Source organism: Tupaia chinensis, unplaced genomic scaffold (genome assembly GCF_000334495.1).
Source record: "Tupaia chinensis unplaced genomic scaffold, TupChi_1.0 Scaffold141389_1, whole genome shotgun sequence".
NCBI classification, from domain to species: domain Eukaryota; kingdom Metazoa; phylum Chordata; class Mammalia; order Scandentia; family Tupaiidae; genus Tupaia; species Tupaia belangeri.
This window is the reverse complement of record NW_006201251.1, coordinates 382383-402025: the sequence shown is the minus strand read 5'-3', so window position 1 is coordinate 402025 and position 19643 is coordinate 382383. Positions and strand designations below refer to the sequence as shown.

The 19643-nt window shown below is 54.2% G+C and overlaps 2 protein-coding genes across 7 annotated transcripts; one reads left to right on the top strand and one right to left on the bottom strand.

Annotated features, from left to right (window-relative positions):
• Positions 1-6150: 6150 nt before the first annotated feature.
• Positions 6151-13600, top strand: B4GALT3 (beta-1,4-galactosyltransferase 3). Of its 3 annotated transcripts, XM_027766186.1 has the most exons (9): positions 6151-6871; positions 7103-7124; positions 7671-7813; positions 8147-8420; positions 8949-9184; positions 10730-10920; positions 11053-11175; positions 12591-12695; positions 12824-13600. In XM_027766186.1, exons 4-9 carry the CDS (start codon positions 8159-8161, stop codon positions 13095-13097), a joined length of 1191 nt encoding a protein of 396 aa, XP_027621987.1. In that variant the 5' UTR covers positions 6151-6871; positions 7103-7124; positions 7671-7813; positions 8147-8158; the 3' UTR covers positions 13098-13600. The 3 variants fall into 3 exon arrangements, with proteins under 3 accessions (XP_027621987.1, XP_006163178.1, XP_006163179.1); XM_006163116.3 differs by lacking the exon at positions 7103-7124; XM_006163117.3 differs by lacking the exons at positions 6151-6871; positions 7103-7124 and adding an exon at positions 7176-7466.
• Positions 13601-13690: 90 nt separating this feature from the next.
• PPOX (protoporphyrinogen oxidase) lies at positions 13691-19590 on the bottom strand. 4 transcript variants are annotated; one of them, XM_006163113.3, is made up of 13 exons: positions 19463-19590; positions 18944-19038; positions 18688-18822; positions 18453-18568; positions 18138-18270; positions 16182-16326; positions 15887-16077; positions 14877-14937; positions 14580-14698; positions 14391-14501; positions 14146-14292; positions 13970-14012; positions 13691-13877 (listed from the first exon to the last, which is right to left on the bottom strand). In XM_006163113.3, exons 2-13 carry the CDS (start codon positions 19028-19030, stop codon positions 13714-13716), a joined length of 1452 nt encoding a protein of 483 aa, XP_006163175.1. In that variant the 5' UTR covers positions 19031-19038; positions 19463-19590; the 3' UTR covers positions 13691-13713. The 4 variants fall into 4 exon arrangements, with proteins under 4 accessions (XP_006163175.1, XP_006163176.1, XP_027621992.1 ...); XM_006163114.3 differs by lacking the exon at positions 19463-19590 and adding an exon at positions 19199-19446; XM_027766191.1 differs by lacking the exon at positions 19463-19590 and adding an exon at positions 19199-19446 and having other exon boundaries at positions 14580-14674.
• Positions 19591-19643: the final 53 nt, after the last annotated feature.

The following is a 19643-nucleotide window of genomic DNA, read 5'->3' as shown; positions in this document are numbered from 1 at the left end:
ACTAGCGGCCCCAAGATTTATTTAGAATAAAGAAAGGCCCCATCATGGTGGCACGGGCGGCAGGGCACCACTGAATGGTACAGGAACCGTATGGGGAGGCCCTGGGCTCAGGGTCTGGGTTTAACCCGAACATGCCAAGTGCACCCTGGGACACTAGAGGGAGGATCTGGTGTGGGGTACGGGGTAGTAAGGGGGTGGTGCATCTGGAAGGCTAGGGGTGAACTGTGGCAAAGCAAGCCCCTGAGAAGGGTGCTTGTCTCTCAGGAAAAATAAAAATGAAGTTAAGAAAGAGAATACAAAAAGACAGGATGTTGTGGTGGAAACCAGCACATTAGAAGTTCAGTTTTCGGAAATGTAGCAGTTCCCGATGATGACTAAGTCCAGGGTGTGACCAGGGTGACATGGAGGGGAGGGGAAGGTTCTTGCCAACAGGGAGCTTACAAATGAATGTAGGGGAGTGGTATGGTCTACAGGGACAGGGTAGGACATGAAAGAAGGTCACTTCTGTAAGAAAAGGACCCTCTGCAGAACAGAGGCTCCGAGATAGGCCCTCTGGAAGAATCGTGTTGTAATAGTCTGTTCAAGTCTGTCTCTTGGGCTACACAGGGAGCTCCCTAAAAAACCAGAACTTTGGGCCAGCTGGTGGCATGGTGGTTAAAGTGGCTAAATCCCAAATGGCTGACAGCACGATATGAGTCCAGGGTCTAGAGGCTTGAAAAACATGCCAGGCATGTGTGAATGTGTGCTCCAAACCCCGGGATGAGAATGGAGGAGAAGGGATCGTGGTGCCATAGGACATGTGTGCTCCCTGGAGAGAGACAGAAAAAGACAGTGAGAGGGAAAGTGAGAAATCACCCCCCAGGAGGGATGGCCATGCCACAATCCCTCCTCCACCCTCCTCTTGGGACTCTGGGTACATATGCACATGCACCCTGTGTGATCTTCAAGCCACCAGGTCTTGGACTTGAACCGTGGTTGGTCATGTGGGAGTCCAGTGCCTTAATCATTATGCTACCTGCTGCCTCCTACTCCTCATTTTTAAAAATAAACAGTTTTTGTCAGAGGGCCTGTGCACTCACCGGAGAGAGACAGAGGGAGACAGTGTGAAGGCGAATGAGAATCCGCCCCCGACTCCCAAGAGGGGATGGCCATGCCATAGTCCTTTCTCTATTCTCAAGGGATTATGGGCATGACCCTATATGTGCTCTGTGTGACTTTCAAGTCACTGAGTCTGGGACTTGAACTGCAGTTGTCTATGTGGGAGTCCAGCACCTTAATCACCACACCTGGCCCTCAGGACTTTTCCTTGGCTCCTATTTTGTGGTCATAATTCAGATTAAGGGTTCCTGTTGTCTGTTGACATTTTTCTATAGTTCTCATTGTCGTAAAACTCCTGAAGATGGGGTTTATTTTACAGATGAAACCCAGGGAATGTATCGCTTGGGCACACAGCCAGTGGGTTTCAAAGCTGGCATTGTATTCACACCCAGTATTGCCTCATGTGGGGCCAGTGAGCTCAGCAAGTCCAAACCTTGTCATCTCTACCCTCCCCCCAACGTACCTCTTCCTAAGGCATTTTCTCCCCTTAAAGATCATTACTTTAGCGCCTGTTATTTATTATTACTATTTTTCACATTTCTCAGTCACGGGGGAATCCAGTGCCTTAACCCCCATGGCCCCTGCCGGCCCGCTTCTTTGTAAGTTGTGTTTCTCATTAAACGGCACTGCCATTCACCCAGTGGCCCAAACTAGAAATCCGGGGGTCACCTAGGAGTCTTCTCCATCCAGGACGGTACACACAGTCATACCACCAAGTTCTGTTTGCCTCTTGCAGGTTCCCGAAGGTTCCCTCTTCCTTTAGGCCTGGGGGTGTCACCTCAGTTTCCTGCACTTCTGCAGTAACTACCTAGATCATCTCCTGCCTGCAGTCTTGACCACCATTCCACCAGATGAAAATTCCTGAAGCTCTGACCACAGCGTTCTCTGTTGACTGCACCTTAATGCCTTCTTCTTGCTCTGGGGATAAAACCCAAGCCCCTTTCATGTGGTTTCTGGAGCCTCTTATCATCTGGCATCTGCTTACCTCACTATCTATCGCTACATCCCCCTCACTTTATTGACCTTTTATTGTTCATTACTGATTCGTTTTTAATTTCCCCAATTCCCTAATTTCTTTCAGACTTTTTTTGGGCGGGTGGAGGGGAGAGATTTTTGCTATACGCATGTGTGCTCACCAGAGAGATGGAGAGAGACAAAGGGAAAGTGAGAAATCACCTCCTCCCTGGGGGGGGGGTGGCCACGTCACAATCCCTTCTTCTCCATTCTCCTCTCAGGATTTTGGGCATGCATGCACACATGTCCAGCATGAGTTTTTTTTGTTTGTTTGTTTTGTTTGTTTGTTTTTGTTTGTTTTGTTCTGTTTTTAATCTTTTAAGAGAGATTTTTGCTATAGGGTGCGTGTGCTTGCTGGAGAGACAAAGAGAAAGCAAGAAATCACCCCTCCATGGGGGCTGGCCATGCCGCAATCCCCTCTTCTCCTGTTTCTTCTTGGAATCTTGGGCACACACCCACATGTACCTGGAGTGAGTTCCAAGCCTCTGGGTCTGGGACTTGAACTGGAGTAGACTATGTGGAAGTCCAGTGGTATAATCATTACACCGTCTTCTGGTCCCCTTGAAAAAATTTTCAAAATAATTTTTAAAATTTAACTTTATTTGTTGATTTACTTATTTTAATTTGACCAGAGAGGGACAGAGTGAAAGAGGGAGATAGAGAAAGAGAGAAAGCAAGCTGCCAGGTCTGGGACTTGAATCACGGTCAGCCATGTGGAAATCCAGGGCCCTTAACCACTACCCTGCCTGCCAGCGCCCCCTGCATGAGTTTTAAGCCCCTGGATCTGGGGCTGAAACTGGTCAGGCATGTGGGGTTCAGCACCTTAACCACCGCACCACCTGCCGGCCCCACCTTTCAGACGTTTGCTCTTACAGGTTCCTCTGCCAGGAAAGCTGTTCATTTGTTACAAGATAATTTCCAGAAAAAGGTAAAATTGGGATGCTCGTACTGTCAAGAAACAATTATTCTGATGCTTGTTAAAACATTTAGGAAGGGGACCAGCAGTTGGCTTAATGGCTATGTTGCTGGACTCCCATGTAGTCGACCATGGTTCTAGTCCCAGACCCGGTGGCTTGCTTTCTGTCTCCTCTCTGTCTCTCTGTCTTTGTGGCGAGCACACGAGCCCTACAGCAAAAACCTCTCCAAAAAAAAAAAAACTCAAAAAAAAAAAAAAAAAAAAGTGTATTGTCTCTGGACTTGGTGGCTTAAACTCCTGCCCGGTGTGTGTGTGTGTGTGTGTGTGTGTGTGTGTGTGGTCATGCGTGCACAAGATCCGGAGAGGAGAATGGAGGAGAAGGGATTGTGGTGTGGCCATCCACCCGGGTAAGGGGGCATTTCTCGCTTTCTGTCTCTGTCTCTCTCTGTCTTTGTGGCGAGTGCACGCGCCCTATACCGACCGAAAACCTCTAAAAATAATTAGGAAGACTTTCTTCAGGACTACTGTGATAGGTGCAAGGACTACCCTGACAAGGGAGGGGAGAGGTCAGGCTCAGATCCCAATACCTCAGGGCAAGTGCAGATTTATAGCTCAGGAGAACTGAGAGGAGCTGGTGGAGGGAAGGACCCTTACAAGGGCAGGGGGACTCTTGTTAATCCTACTTCACAAAATGATCAGATGGAGGAGACGTCACCCTGAACTGACTTAGCAGGATTCTTGCTAGAACTGGGCAGGCAGGTCCAACAAGGGTAGGACGAAATCTAGTCACAAACAGAGCTCCTAGCAGCCGGTTTAGAGTTTGGTTAAAGAGAGTCTTTTTTTTTTTTTTTTTTTTAGAGATTTTGCTATAGGGTACATGCGCTGTCCCCAGAGACAGAGACAGACAGAGACATACCCCTGTCAGGGGATGCAGGGCGAATGGCCATGCCGCAAGCCCTTCTGCTCTATTCTCCTCTCGGGATTTTGGGCATACACACCCCTGGTGTGAGTTTCAAGTTGCCAGGTTGGGGACTCAAACCCTGGTCAGCTGTGGAGAGTAGTTAATTTGAAAATATGTTCTCCACAGTCAGCCATGTGGGAGTCCAGTATCTTAGCCACTCCACCACCAGCTGGGCCAGAAAAAAGTCTTCATCAATATCCGTATGAAAATGAACACATTGGGCCAACCAGTGGTAGTTAAGGCGGCCAGATCCCACAGGACAGACTGCTGCTCGAGTCTCCCACCCAGCTGGCTGGGGAACACTCGGGGTGCCTGTGCATTAAGGTTCAAAATCCCAGCAGGAGGGAGAGATGGAGAAGAAAGGATTGCTTTGTGGCCATGTGCCATAGGGGATGCTTTCTTGCTTTCCCTCTCTCTCTCCCCAGTGAGCACAGGCCCTCTGGCAAACTTAAAAGAAAAGGGAGGGAACCGGCAGTTAGCATAATGGCTATGTCGCTGGACTCCCACGTAGTCGCAGTTCACGTCCGGATCAGGTGGCTTAAAACTCACACCGGGCACGTGTGCGTGCGTGCCCAAGATCCCGAGAGGACAATGGAGGAGAAGGGATTGTGGCATGACCATCCCCCCTGGGGGGTGATTTCGCTTTCTGTCTCTCTGTCTCTCTGTCTGTCTGGCGAGCGCACGCCCCCTATAGCGAAAAACCTCTCCAAAAAAAGAAAAAAAAACTCAATCCAAAAAAGAGTCCCTAGCGCGCGGTTTAGAGTTTGGTTAAAAAGAGTCTTTTTTTTTTTTTTTTTTTTTAGAGATTTTGCTATAGGGTACATGCGCTGTCCCCAGAGACAGAGACAGACAGAGACATACCCCTGTCAGGGGATGCAGGGCGAATGGCCATGCCGCAAGCCCTTCTGCTCTATTCTCCTCTCGGGATTTTGGGCATACACACCCCTGGTGTGAGTTTCAAGTTGCCAGGTTGGGGACTCAAACCCTGGTCAGCTGTGGAGAGTAGTTAATTTGAAAATATGTTCTCCACAGTCAGCCATGTGGGAGTCCAGTATCTTAGCCACTCCACCACCAGCTGGGCCAGAAAAAAGTCTTCATCAATATCCGTATGAAAATGAACACATTGGGCCAACCAGTGGTAGTTAAGGCGGCCAGATCCCACAGGACAGACTGCTGCTCGAGTCTCCCACCCAGCTGGCTGGGGAACACTCGGGGTGCCTGTGCATTAAGGTTCAAAATCCCAGCAGGAGGGAGAGATGGAGAAGAAAGGATTGCTTTGTGGCCATGTGCCATAGGGGATGCTTTCTTGCTTTCCCTCTCTCTCTCCCCAGTGAGCACAGGCCCTCTGGCAAACTTAAAAGAAAAGGGAGGGAACCGGCAGTTAGCATAATGGCTATGTCGCTGGACTCCCACGTAGTCGCAGTTCACGTCCGGATCAGGTGGCTTAAAACTCACACCGGGCACGTGTGCGTGCGTGCCCAAGATCCCGAGAGGACAATGGAGGAGAAGGGATTGTGGCATGACCATCCCCCCTGGGGGGTGATTTCGCTTTCTGTCTCTCTGTCTCTCTGTCTGTCTGGCGAGCGCACGCACCCTATAGCGAAAAACCTCTCCAAAAAAAGAAAAAAAAAAGAAAGAAAAGGGAAAATAAAAGAACACATGTTGATTTTATTTAACTCATAAAGGAACTGGCAGATGTTAGAACTGGAACCCAAGGAAGTCTAGAGAACGGACACATTTACAGATCAGAAATATAAAAATGAATATGAAAATTGAGGCAAAACCGTTTTTCAAGATGTGGGAGTAGGAGTGAACGGAACCTCTACCAGAAGGGACAGAATTTGCAAGGCAATCAGTTACGTACACTGCGTTTTAAACTCCCACAAAACCAGAATTTTATAAAGCAGGAGAATATACTATAGACAAGTCCTTCACCATTCTCATTAGCCCCCACTTCTTCTAGGAAGCCTTCAGAGACTCTCCACGTGCGAACCAGGTGCCATTTCTGGGCTCTCACATTTATCACGTTGGATTGTTTACATCGCCTCCCAGTTCCCCACCCCCACCGCACAAGACCGCGAGCTTTTGAGGCAGACACTGAGTTACTCAATTCTCTTATTGTTTCCCCAGCGTGAACATCTGCTTCTGAGGAACACAGTATTCCGGGGGTAGTGGAAGCCACAGGTAGACATACTGGATATCAGCAGTCATTTTACTCTACGATTTGGGGAGACGTGTTTACATGAAAGCAGACGCTGCCCTTCGCCCCGCATCAACGTCTCGTCGTTTTAGTAAGTGACCGTCGGTGTTCGACGCCTGCAGGATACCGCGGGATACAAAGATGCACCAGGACCTTCTGCAACGCTGTAGCCTGAGCAAGAAACCGTCTGGATACTAAGTGGCACTAGGCTGCAGGGGGCGCCACCGACACACCGGGAGAGGGGCTCAGCCTACCCCGCGGTGACTGCAACGCTGGACCGACCAGAAACTGCCTCCCAGCCCGCTTGGCCTCTCGCTCAGTCTGGGTCCTGAGGACAGTCCAGGGCTGGGGCTGCTGCTTTTACCAGTCACGGGGATGGGAACGAGAAACCCGCAAGGAATTTGAGGGGTGGCCATGAGGCCCCTGCACCCACTCCCCGGGGTTCGGGCCCCTGCCGAGTCCCACACGATAGTCGGCGCCCCAGGGGCGACCGTGTAAGCCACCCCGCACCCAGCTCAGACCACGCCGCCCTGGGCCCCTGCCCCTCGCGGCTGGGCGGCTCCACCCGAGGCCCCGCCCCGTGACGCGAGGCTCCGCCCCCGCGGCGCCCGCTTCCAAGATGGCGGCAGCGATGCCTGCCCGGCTGTCCGGGTGGCGGTGACGACGGGAAACAGAAGACCAGGTATGTGGGCTGGGGACCGTGAGAAGAGAGGCCTGGGAGAAAGGTTCGGGCGGTTGGGAGAGTGAGAAGTTTGGGATAAAGGCTGGAGACCAGCCCGAGCAAGGACGGGATCTCAGGTGGAAGTGTGGACGGGGGCCGGGTGGGCTCACATTGCACGGAGAGGCAAACGCGAGAGGAGATTGCGATGGGGTGGGCGTGCTCCGACTGAACGGGGTTGTAACCCCCCCGCAGAGCGCTGACCACGCCCCTCCAGGTGAGCCCGCCCAGGTGCCCCCGTCCTCTTCTCACTTCAGCGGTAACCTTGCGCCCCACCCCCGCTAGGGCTGGGGACAGGTGGAAAGGCTGGAGGACGCCACCCCCACCTGGTCCCCGCCGCGCTCCGGGGCTGTGTGCTTGCAGCTCCCAGGTGGTCACGCTCCCTGCACTAGCGGAGCGAGCTCCCAGGCACGTGAAGAACCGAGGCGCCTGCTCCCTACTCGCCCTGGGTTCTCCAGAGGCCACTCTACGGTCCTGTCATGACTGACGCCTCTTGAACGGATTTTGTCGGTCTGGGACTGTGTCTCCATCAGCTGCCCTGTCCCCACTTTCCAAACAGGTCCGTCCTGTTGGGGTGGGGGTAGGGGTGGTTAAGGAGCAGCCCGACTCTCTCCAGGGTAGTCCCGGGCCCTAGCATCTCCATCTCGTCGCTTTTCTTGCAACTACTTCCTCTCACTTCGCCTGCTGAGAAACCAGCTGCACCCTGATCCTAATCTCTGCCGGAGTGGCTGGTCGGCCACTTTGACCACTTCTGTCCCAGCAGGTCTCAGATTTGCTGTTGGAGTGCTGAATGGAGTCCTTCTCTGCCCTCTGGGACAGTTCTAATTTTAGATAATGCCTCACATCTCTGCCCCCCCGGGACCCCCTGGAGCCCCCATGATCCCAAAGAAGACAGCTTGAACCTAGGTGAGTCTGTCCCTTCTCCTCTGGAATTGGAAGGGCGCATTTTCCAGAGACTTCCGAAATGGGCGTGGGACTTGAGCGTTTTAAACATTCTTGGGGGTGCGGTCAGAGTGGATGGTGGGAGTGGTTTGGGGGAAGTGGTGGAAAATGAAACTTGGGCTGAAAGTGACAGGTGGCAGGGTTGCTGGGGCTCCATTCTTTCCGCTGTGGCTGCACACCTGTGCTCCCTGCTGTGGCTTCGTCCCCTGCCTTCCCCCTCTTCACCCCATCCGGCCTTCTTCCCTCCCACTGGTGCTCACCTGCTTCCTGCCCAGAACTGCCCTCTCTCCCTCCCAGATCTCGCCCAGGATGCTGCGGAGGCTGCTGGAGCGGCCCTGCACGCTGGCCCTGCTGGTGGGCTCCCAGCTGGCTGTCATGATGTACCTGTCCCTCGGGGGCTTCCGGAGCCTCAGCGCCTTGTTTGGCCGAGATCAAGGGCCGACATTTGACTATTCTCACCCGCGTGATGTCTACAGTAACCTCAGTCACCTGCCTGGAGCCCCTGTTGCCCCAGGGGGTCCGCCAGCTCCTCAGAGTCTCCCATACTGTCCAGAACGGTCTCCTCTCCTAGGTGAGTACAGCAGGAAGCGGTGAGGACAGATGGAATGCAGGGTGGGAGGTTGGGCAGGCAGGGAGGGGCAGGAGTGGAACTCAGCCCAGGAGCCCACAGGACTCGGTGGGCCGAGGGTGCTAGAGCGGACTCCAGATGTGGGATTTAGACCGGGCTCTGGGGTGAGCCACCACTTTCCGTTGTCAGCTGGTGTGGGCTCTTGCCGCCGCAGGCTGGGAATCATTTCTCTTAGAAATAAGCCCTAGCTTAATCAGTTGCAAGTCCTGTTCTTTCCGATCCCCACCTGTAGCTTCCTACCCTGTGAGGCAGAATGTTAAGGAATCCTAAAAGAAGGGGGCAGGCCAGGTAGGGAGCCTCCACCATCCAGGCTCTGCAGGCGTGCCCAGCGCCCGGGCGGCCAGGGCCTGTGAGGTTTCTGAGTGAGCCCTGAGAAGCACTGAAGCAGCACAAGGGCCGGAGGTATTCCCAGATCCTGCTGTTCTCTTCTCCCTGTCCCCCGACCTGTGACCTTGCTACTCCCTCCCACAGTGGGTCCCGTGTCGGTGTCCTTCAGCCCTGTGCCATCGCTGGCTGAGATTGTGCAGCGGAACCCTCGGGTGGAGGCAGGGGGCCGGTACCGCCCTCCTGGGTGTGAGGCCCGCTCCCGAACAGCCATCATTGTGCCCCACCGAGCCCGGGAGCACCACCTGCGCCTGCTGCTCTACCACCTGCACCCCTTCCTGCAGCGCCAGCAGCTGGCTTACGGCATCTACGTCATCCACCAGGTACCCAGCCCCGCCCCAGCCCACTCTTCCTGGCGAGGAAGCCTCCAGCAAGTGCTACTCTACTCTCATCTAATGGATTCTGGATTTTTCCTTTTTTAATTTGCCAGAGGATACACGTGCTTGTGGGGCTGGGAGGACAAAGAGAAAGCACCCCCCCTTGGGGGATGGCCCATGCCACAATCCTTTAATCCTGTCTCCATTTCTCCTCTTGAGACTTTGGGCAAACACACACGCCACTGGCCTGTTTGTCAAACTGCCGTGTCTGGGACTTGAACTGTGCAGTTGGCCTTGTGGGATTCAGCTGCCTCTACCACCACACCACCAGCCAGCCATTTTTCCACGTTTATGTATTTTAAGCTTATTGGGTACATGTGCTTTCTGGAGAAACACAGAAAGACAATGAGAGGGAAAGTAAGAATCCCCCCCCCCCGGGGGGGAGAGCCACACTACAGTCCCTTTTCCTCCATACTCTTCCTGGGATTTTAGGCACACACGCACATACACTTGGTTTATTTCAAGTCACCAGGTCCAGGACTCAAACTGCAGTCGACCATGTGGGAGTCCCGCCTCTTAACCACCATGCCGCCTGCTGGCTCCTAAGTAAATAATTCATTTTTTTTTTTTTTTTTGAGAGGTTTTCGCTATAGGGCACGTGCGCTCGCCAGACAGAGACATAGAGACAGAAAGCGAGAAATTACCCCCCAGGGGGCATGGCCACACCGCAATCCCTTCTCCTCCATTCTCCTCTCGGGATCTTGGGCACGCACGCACACGTGCCTGGCGTGAGTTTTAAGCCACCGGGTCCAGGATGCGAACCACGGTCAACTACGTGGGAGTCCAGTGACATAGCCATTACGCTAACTGCTGGTTCCCCTAAATAAATAATTCTTTAAAAAATAATAATAAAGAAATAAAAGAAAAAGGCAGTCTGGGGCCAGCAGATGGTGTGGTGGTCAAGGTGCTGAATCCTACATGGCCGACACCACCGTTCTAATCCTGGACCTGGCAACTTGAAAAACACGCTGGGTGCACGTCTGGGCAAACGTGCGTACATGTCCAAAATCCTGAGAGAAGAGGGGATTGAGGCTTGGCCATTTCCCTGGAGATGACTTCTCACTTTTCCTCTCTCTAGTGAACACAGTTGCCCTATAGCTAAAATACTATTATAAAGAAAAGGATAGTTTTTCTCTTCATTCTCACCCTTCCCTTTGATTTCCTTTTTCTCTTTTTCTTTTGCTATATAGTGCACGTGCTTTACTGGAGAGAGAGAGTGAGAAACCACCCTCCAGGGGACATGGCTATGCCGCAGGCCCTTCTCCTTTATTCTCCTCTCAAGACTTTGAGTGTGCACGCATGCACACACACACACAACCTGGTGTGTTTCAAGCCACTGGCTCCAGGACTTGAACTGCACAATTGGCCATGTGGGATCCAGGCATCTTAACCACCAGGTCACCAGGATGGCCTGATTTCCCGTTCTACTTACATGCTTCAGCCCCTCTTCATGCTTCCTGCAGCAGTCTGAACCCCTCCGTCATCTTCCAGGCTGGAAATGGGACCTTTAACAGGGCAAAGCTGCTGAATGTCGGGGTGCGGGAGGCCCTGCGTGATGAAGAGTGGGACTGCCTGTTCCTGCATGACGTAGACCTCCTGCCAGAGAACGACCACAACCTGTATGTGTGTGACCCCCGGGGACCCCGCCATGTTGCCGTTGCCATGAACAAGTTTGGATACAGGTAGAGGGCATGGCGGGGTGCTGGGAAGTAGGGGAGCCCACCATCCAGTGGGAGGAGGAGAGCCGAGGCGCTTTGGGGGAGGGAGTCTCCCCAGAGGACCTGTGGACTGTAAGGCTGTTTTTCTCCCCCCAGCCTCCCGTACCCCCAGTACTTCGGAGGGGTCTCAGCGCTCACTCCTGACCAGTATCTGAAGATGAATGGCTTCCCCAATGAATACTGGGGCTGGGGTGGTGAGGACGACGATATTGCTACCAGGTCAGACTTCTGCCACTGCCTCCATCCCCGCCTCAGCCTGGATCCCTGTCCTGAAACAGCCCCTGGCCATACCCCTCCAACACCCGACTCCAGCTGCCTGGTCCTGCACTGAGCCCGTTCCTTCCTCTTCATCTTAGTCAGAGCCCCCAGGTCAGGCCTTGCCTGCTGCCGCCCGTCTCGTCATGCTTCAGTCTGCTTCAGTTTCCTGGACCTGGTTGGTTAAAGTCCCGAGAGAGGAGCAAAGTGCAATAGGAAGTAGTATCATGGGATTGCAGAGCTGGAGAGGGGCTGAGAGACAGTTGAGTCCTGCCTTCTGGTAGGGCTGCATCAGACCATTTCCTATGGGGATGAGCAAGCAGAGCTGTTTCATATATCCCAGAATCACTTAAAAAAAAAAGCCTGTGCCATGGGCATGAGGCCAACTCATTTTTTGTCATGTGAAACATCCTGACCTTCAGCCTCAGCTGGCCCAGTTTCGTGTCTGCGGTGTGAATATTTGGGTTTGGTATGCAGACCCACTGCCTCTGCTCCCCTGTGTCCTCTGGGATGACAGCACTGTGTGAATTCCCACCCTCCGTATGTGCGTAGAGCACCCAGCAAATTCTGAATGTGTGTCTCTTTCAGTTCCTTCCCAGGCCGTGTTCCCTCCTTGCTTCTGTGTGCCAGAGTTAGGGTTTCTTTCTTTCCAGGTTCTGATTTCTCTCTCTCGTGTCTTTCTGTAAGTTTAATCAGCTATTCTATGAACGAGAGCGCCAGGGCCAGAGAGACAGCCCCCCAACAGTCTTGACGCTGCAGTTCACCCGTCAGCTTCAGCAGCTGCAGACCATACTCAGGGCCAGACACACTCGGGGAGGTCCTCCTCCAGATATCAACCTGGAGCCTTCCACGCAGGCTGGCCTCACGGAGCACCACGCTGGACTTCCGCACCACCCTCCAGCCCTGCCCCGACACACCCTCTATTCACACAGCGGTGCAGAGGAGCTGGCACAGCTCAGCTACTGTTCTGAATGTGCACTGCCAGGCTTGGGACTGCCGCTCCGTCTCATCCTGCCCTTATGAAAAAATGGCTTCTCTCTCCCTGTCCTTCCCCAACAGGAAGGGTGGTTCCAGGGGGCTATTTGAGAAGCAAAGGTAGGAGGTGCAGACCTACCTCTGCCAGCTGTTTATAGGCCCCAGGATACCTGGCAGTGGGCCCTGAGGATTTGGAGAGACGGCTTTTATGTTCTCCCTCTCTAGCGTTTCCTTCTTTCCGTGGGGCTCTCTCCTCCTGCCAGTCCTTGGCCGCCCTCCCTGCCTTCCGAGTGATGTTCCTGCATGCACAGGCCCACGGCCCTTCCTTGCTGCCTGCTCTCATTCACCTGGCAGCAGCTTCCGTCCGCTCTGGAGCCTCCAAGATCCCCTCCCTTTTTCCATAGGGTGCGTCTGGCTGGGATGAAGATCTCTCGGCCCCCCACATCGGTGGGACACTATAAGATGGTGAAACACCGAGGAGATAAGGGCAATGAGGAAAACCCCCACAGGTAGGAAGGGAGGCCCGGGGCTGTTACGAGAGCCTCGGGTTTTGCACCCTTAGCTGGGAGGCTCCCAAAGGTCCCTGGATCCCTGGCTGGTCCTTTCTGGGTCTTAGTCCCCAACCTCTAACCCTCAGGTTCGACCTCTTGGTCCGCACGCAGAACACCTGGACGCAGGACGGGATGAACTCGCTGACATACCGACTGCTGGCCCGAGAGCTGGGCCCTCTCTACACCAATGTCACGGCAGACATTGGGATGGACCCTCGCGGTCCCCGGGCTCCCTCCGGACCCCGGTACCCTCCTGGGTCCTCCCAGGCCTTCCGTCAAGAGATGCTGCAGCGCCGGCCCCCAGCCAGGCCTGGCCCTCTGCCTACTGCCAACCACACAGTCCCCCGTGGCTCTCGCTGAGTCCTCCTTCCTGCCCACCTTAATCATGAAACGGAATCGAGGGGCTGTGTTCTCCCCACCCTCGCTCCTCACTGCTCTCCGAGGGATGTGGGGGGACTGAACTCTAGTGCTAAGCTGGGGAGCGGGGGCCTCCCCTAACTGCTGGACTGGAGCTGGGCTCCTCTAGACCTGGGGTTCCCTCTTTCTAGGGTCACCTGCCAGGGTTTATGACTGTGAATCCTCGATGTCATGATTTTATGTGACGACTCCTGGGAGTCCCCTGCCCCTGGGGTAGGAGCAGGGCTGGACCCCAAGCCCCTTCCTCTTCCACGGAGAGAAGAGCGATCTGGCTTCTCCTGGGACCTCTGTGAATATTTATTCTATTTATGGTTCCTGGGCAGCTGTTTGGTGAAGGAAGCCCCCGCCTGGGTACTTTCTGCCAGTGCTGGAGTAGCTCCCTCTTCTGGTCCTGGCTCAGGGGGCTGGGATTTTGATATATTTTCTAATAAAGGACTTTGTCTGGCCTCTGCTTCTGCTTTCTGCATCCCAGGCACGCTGTGCCTCTGCCCCGGCTCCGCCCTGATGCCCACCGGCGACAGAACGGCCAGACTGAGTCAGGCTCCAGCAGCTTTTATTCTCACGGTTGTAGGGTGTGGGGGTCGGGGTGGGGCTCAGTGCCCAGGACACTGAAGGCCGCCTGGCGCCCACTCTCTATGCAGTCGTTGACAGCAACCCCCTCGTAGGACGCCCCGGCCAGTGTCAGGGGCAACCTCTGAGCAGCCAGGAATTGCTTAGCTGCCTCTGTGGGAGGAAGGACGCAAGGGATGTTAGAGCTCGGGCTGCTGTCCCGGGCCCTCCCGGACCCTCCCAGGCCAGCTGCTCTCCCAGCTTACCCAGTTTTTGCCAGTGGCCTACTGTGTACTGGGGAATGCAGTTCTGGGGAGAGAGGAGGGTGCAGGGAGAAACTTGTTACTGCTGTCCCAGGCCTTGGCCGACACAGTGACAAATACACAAGTTCCTGCCTTTGAGGCCTACAGTGGAGAGCCGAGGGGAGCCCATCCCAATCTACCTTGTGGAGATGGACCAGGCAGTGACTTGGGGGCTCCTTCAGTCCTAACTGTGTGGCAGCTGCTTCCTGTGCTTGCTGTTGGAACAGTTCCTGAGACAAGGCCCCACCGGCTGCCAGTGTCTGTAACCAGGAACCTCCCAGCATCACCTGGGAAGGGAGGTTAGCACTGACCCATCCGGCCTTGCCTCCACCGGGGCCCGGAGGCGCCCTTGACAAACCCACTGAGCACAGGTTCTTCCTCTTACAGTCACTCTGAGGCCAGGGGGACTCCCGTCCTGCTCAGGGAAAGCAACTGAGTCGTACACGATTCCCAGGACACCTGGGTCTTCTGCGGATGGCACCAAATGGCCAAATCCCTAGAGAGAGAGAGAGAAATCCACGGGTCACAGGGAAGGGCCCAGCTGAGCTGTGGCCCCCTTTGCTCCGGGTCCCACCTGGACAGGCAGCCGGGCTCCTCGGTACTGCAGGTTCACCACAGCTACTGACACGGCAGAGATGGTCCTCAGCACGCCAGCCAGCGGTGCGGCCTCTGCGGGGAGCAGCTCACTGAGTGCTGGAGATCAGGCAGAGGCCTGGGTCAGGAGGCATTCATGCTACGATTGTGTCAAACCTTTGGGATTAGACTCCCCTGAGAATGACTGGTTCAGGGAGCTGGAGTGGTCCTGCTGGCCCAGGAAGGCACAACCACTGCCCCGGCTAGACTGGGGAGAGGAAGGCAGCTGTCCCATTACCTGAAGCTGGAATGGCACTAATAATATGGTCAGCCTCCAGACTGCTGTCCCCTAGAGACACCTGAGAGGACAAAAACATTTGGGAGACATATGAGAGTTTTATGGGCAAAGTGAGACTTTGGCCTGGCTGTCAGTTTCCTAGGTGCCCAAGTGGCAGGAGATTAGGTGCTTTCCAGGATGAAGAATTGAGTGACAGAGTCATCTGCACAAAAATCACCCCCTATGGACCTGGTGGTGGCACAGTGGTGGCACAACTGGCCCTACAAGGGAAAGGTCCAGGGTCCATGTCTCAGGACCTCTCTGGGTCTGCAGGGTGTGCATTCATGCCTGTGATCTTAGCTGGCTGAGGCTGGGGGTGGACCATGGCATGTAGTCCCTGTTGGGGGGGCTCTCTCTCTCTCTACCCCCTTGTTTCTCTTTCTAGAAAGAAACAAATGAATAAACATTTAAAAAAATCATTTCTGGGGGCCAGCAGGTGGTGTGGTGGTTAAGGTGCTGGACTCCCATCTGGCTGGCCTCCGTTCAAGTAGTGGACCCAGTGGCTTGAAAATCACCTCAGGTGTGTGTGTGTGTGCGTCTGTGCTCCAAATCCTGACAGGAGAGTGGAGGAGAAGGGACTGCTGTGTGGCCATCCCCCTGGAGGGCAGGATGCAATGATTTCTCACTTTCCCTCTCTGTCTCTCTCTGACAATTGCATGTGCCTTATAGCAAGACCTAGAAAAAAAAATCAGTCCTGCAAATAGACAGGCCAGTATAGCTGCTCTGAAACGTTCAGTAAGCTAAGTTGTGCTTTCCTCCCTCCCTGAGCCACGTCTAAGCACGACTTCTAAGCACAGATTGTATCAAAGCGGTCTTTGAGGCAGGTCCACAAATACAGAAAGTCTAGGAGGAATCTGGTGTAGCTTCTAAACAGCTTCTAAGGCAGGAAGACAGTAACTCCAGTCCTAGCAGCCTCCGCCTGGCTGCTGCAGACCCTGACAGGTCTGTTACACTCCAGGGGGCGCCCCTACCTTCCAGCGCCCTTCTGCCTGGAGGCTAAGCCGGCACACAGGCTGGCCTCTCAGAATATTGACTCCTCTATTAGTCAGGTGGGTGTCAAGAGCCTGAGGCAACATCTCCAGCCCTCCACGCAGTGACCACTGGCTCCAGCGCTCAGCCCGGGCCTGGCGAATGAGTGCTGAGTCTGGCTGTGGGCTCTGTCCTGCAGAGGAGCAAAGAAGTATCATGGAGACAGCAGCCCTTGCCCCCAGTCCCTCACTTGGGCAGTCCTTAACATCGGCACCCTCTGAACCAATACCCCCTCACCTGCCCCCAGCAGCAGCCCCAGTAATATCGAACGGTGGGTTTGCTCAGCTTGGAAGAGACTGGGAAAGCAGGACCTGATGCTGAGCTCCCGGCTGTTGCCTGCAAACACTCCTCGGCAGAGACTGTCCATGGCTAGAGACGCCACCTTAAGGGTGAAACTGAGACTGAGGCCAAGAAGTAAGCTGCACTGCCTGATTTCCACTGCCCCAGGCTGGTAGGGAGTAGGGGTGGGGTAGGGTTTGGGTTGGAGGGCATTCCCACTACAGACAATCCCCAACTTACGATGGTTCAACTTACAATTTTTGACTTTACAATGGTGCAAAAGTGAGAGTCATTCAGTAGAAACACAGCATTCTGGTTTTCACTTTCAGTACAGTATTCAATACAATAAGGTACATGAGATACTTAATACTTCAGTATAAAACAGGCTTTGTGTTAGATGATTTTACTTAACTGTATGCTAACATAAGTGTTCTGAGCACATCTAGGATAGCCAGGCCAGGAGCTGACAGGTGGTGTGGTGGTTAAAGGCACTGGATTCCCACATGGCCGACTACAGTTCAAGTCCTGGACCTGGCAGCTTACTTTCTCACTTTCCCTTTCTCTCTGTCTCTGTCTGGTCAAATTAAAAAATAATCATAACAAACAACAAATGGAATTAAATAAATAAATGTTAAAAAAAAAAAAGCTAGCTAGTCTGGGGGCCTGCATGTGGCATGGTAGTTAAAGATACTGGATTCCTACATGGCTGATCATGGTTCGAGTCCCAGACCTGGCAGCTAGCTTCTCGTTTTCCCTTTCTCTCTCTCTCTGTCTCTATCTGATCAAATTAAAAAATAATAATAAATAACAAATGGAATTAAATAAATATTACCAAAAAAAAAAAAAAAAGCTAGCTAGATTGGAAGCCGGCATGTGGCATGGTAGTTAAAAGCACTGGATTCCTACATGGCTGATCATGGTTTGAGTCCTGGACCCGGTAGCTTACTTTCTCATTTTCCTTCTCTCTCTGGTCAACTTCAAAATATGAAATAAAATAAAATAAAATAATGACTGGGCCCAGCAGTTGGCATAACGGCTATGTTGCTGGACTCCCCTGTAGTCAATCACAGTTTGAGTCCTGGACCCGGTAGCTTACTTTCTCATTTTCCTTCTCTCTCTGGTCAACTTCAAAATATGAAATAAAATAAAATAAAATAATGATAATAAGTAAAATTTTTAAAAATAAAAAATGCTAGCTAGGCCATTGGGACTAGTAGGTGGCATGGTGGTTAAAGGCCCTGGATTCCCACATGGCCTACCACAGTTCGAGTCCCAGACCTGGTGGCTTGCTTTCTCACTTTCCCTCTCTCTCTCTCTCTGTCGCTCTCTGATCAAACTGTATAATAATAATAAAGTTAAATAAACTAATTCTTAAAAAAATAAAAGCTAGGCCAAGCTACGACATTCATGGATGCATCGAATGCATTATTTTACCTCTTTTTGCTACAGGGTGCATGTGCTTGCCAGAATGGGAGGGAAAGTGAGAAATCGCCAAGGGGGATGGCCACGTCACAATCCCTTCTCCTCATTCTCCTCTTGGGATCTGAGGCACACGTGCACACGTGCCTAGCATATTTCTCAAGCCACCAGGGCTGGACTTGAACTGTGCACTCAGCCATGTGGGATCCAGTGCCTTAACCTCCATGCCACCTGCTGGCCTCCAAATGCACTTTCTACTTAGGATGTTTTCAATATGTCACAGGTTTATTGGGGCAGAACCCCATTGTAAGTAGAGGAGTGTCTGTACAACAGAAGGATGAGAAGGAAGTGGTGGTAGTCACCCCAACAAAGAGTTTTGGGATTTACAGGGGAGGGGGGATGACATAAAAAGTAGTAGGCATCCCCAAATGACATGAGTGGGAGGTGGGGGTAGGGCTTGCGCTAGGTTAGAAAAGGGAAGGGGCCAGGGGTCACCTCAGGTCCAAGGCGGCGCTCGGCAAAACTGTGCACAGTCTCATCAGGCTCTTTTCCCCGGGGCTGGGTCAGCTCCCTCAGCCCTGCCCAAAACAGAGGTTTGGAAAAGGGAGGCGACGGGCGAAGCAGCCCCCTGCAGGGAGGAAGGCACAGTGAGGGACGCTCCTGATTTGCGTCCCCAGTGCACAGTCATTTCCAGGTCGTTGCCATTCATTGGCTCCCGTTTGCTGGGGAGGCCGACAGACTGAGAGGTGTAGAAATGGAAGGAATGTGAGGACAGGACAGAGACCTGCGGGAGGTAAGGGGTGGTGTTACCTGAGGCCGGTGGGGAGGGCGTGCAGGGCGCCGCCTACGTACAGGAATCTGTTCAGGGCCGCTGGGTGGTTCCCTCGGACAGGCAACACTTCCGAGTCCAAGCCAAGCTCGGAAACCTACTCTCCGCACCCTCAGGAAGAGGAGAAACTAAGGAAAGGCCTGGCCCGCTCCGCATACTTCCTCCCTCCGCTACCCTCGGAGTGCAGTTTCTCCGGACCGTCCGCGAGCCTCTCACCATGAGCAGGGTCCGGGCTCCCAGGGCTCCCGCCGGCCGAATGCCCCGAGGGCCGAGTTCAAAGATGGCACCATCCGGCCCTTGGACTGAGCGGATCCAGCCTCCCAGACGCGGGCTGCCCTCCACCAGGACCACCTGGGGACAAGAGGGAGCCTTGGAGCACCGTCTGCAGCACCCCGAGGGCCAGGGTCCACTGGGCCTCTGCTGGACATGGAGACGCAGGAACGAGGCACCTCTGGCACAGGTGGGCACTCACCTTAGGGGGGCGGGGGGCCCGGCTCAGGTGGTAGCAGGCAGCCAAGCCGCTGATGCCTCCACCCAGCACGACCACGGTGCGGCCCATCGGGAAGCCTGCGGGAAAGGGGCGAGGTAGACAGGCAGTCCGGCGGCACCCCTGCGCTCCAGAAGCCTCGCCGGTTCCGCGTGCCACCTCTGGCCGCTCGCTCTAGGAGCAGCGCGCGTGGACGGGCTGGCGGCACAATGAGGTCTTCGCGCAGGGACCAGGACTCACCACCGGCGAAGGGGAGGAACGAGAGAAAAACGAGGGAGGAGAACGGGGTCGTAAGGCCTCCCTCGCCGGCGCCCCGCGGGGTGGCAGATAAGGGCCTCGCCCACGCTATCTGCCCTCACAGGCCGCGGGCGGAGAGCCGGGGGCCAGAGTCCCGGGGCGCCTCTTCGCACGCCGTGCGAGGAAGGTCGGTACCTCCGCCCCCAGCCCTTTAGGTCTCTTCGAGTCTCCGTCCACTCTATTCTCGCGGCACGCGCCGGAGCCTACCCTCTCTGCTTCTGGATTGGTGGGTTCTGGAAGGCCCGGATCTCGTCCTCCAATGAAAACGCAGAACAGGAGAGAGGCAGTCAGGCGGAGCGGCGGCTGCTCGGCGGAGCTGGAGGTTAACCGGTTCAGTGCCAGGTCGGAGTGAGCGGCGGGGCTGGCACAGCCCTCGCCGGCCCGAGGC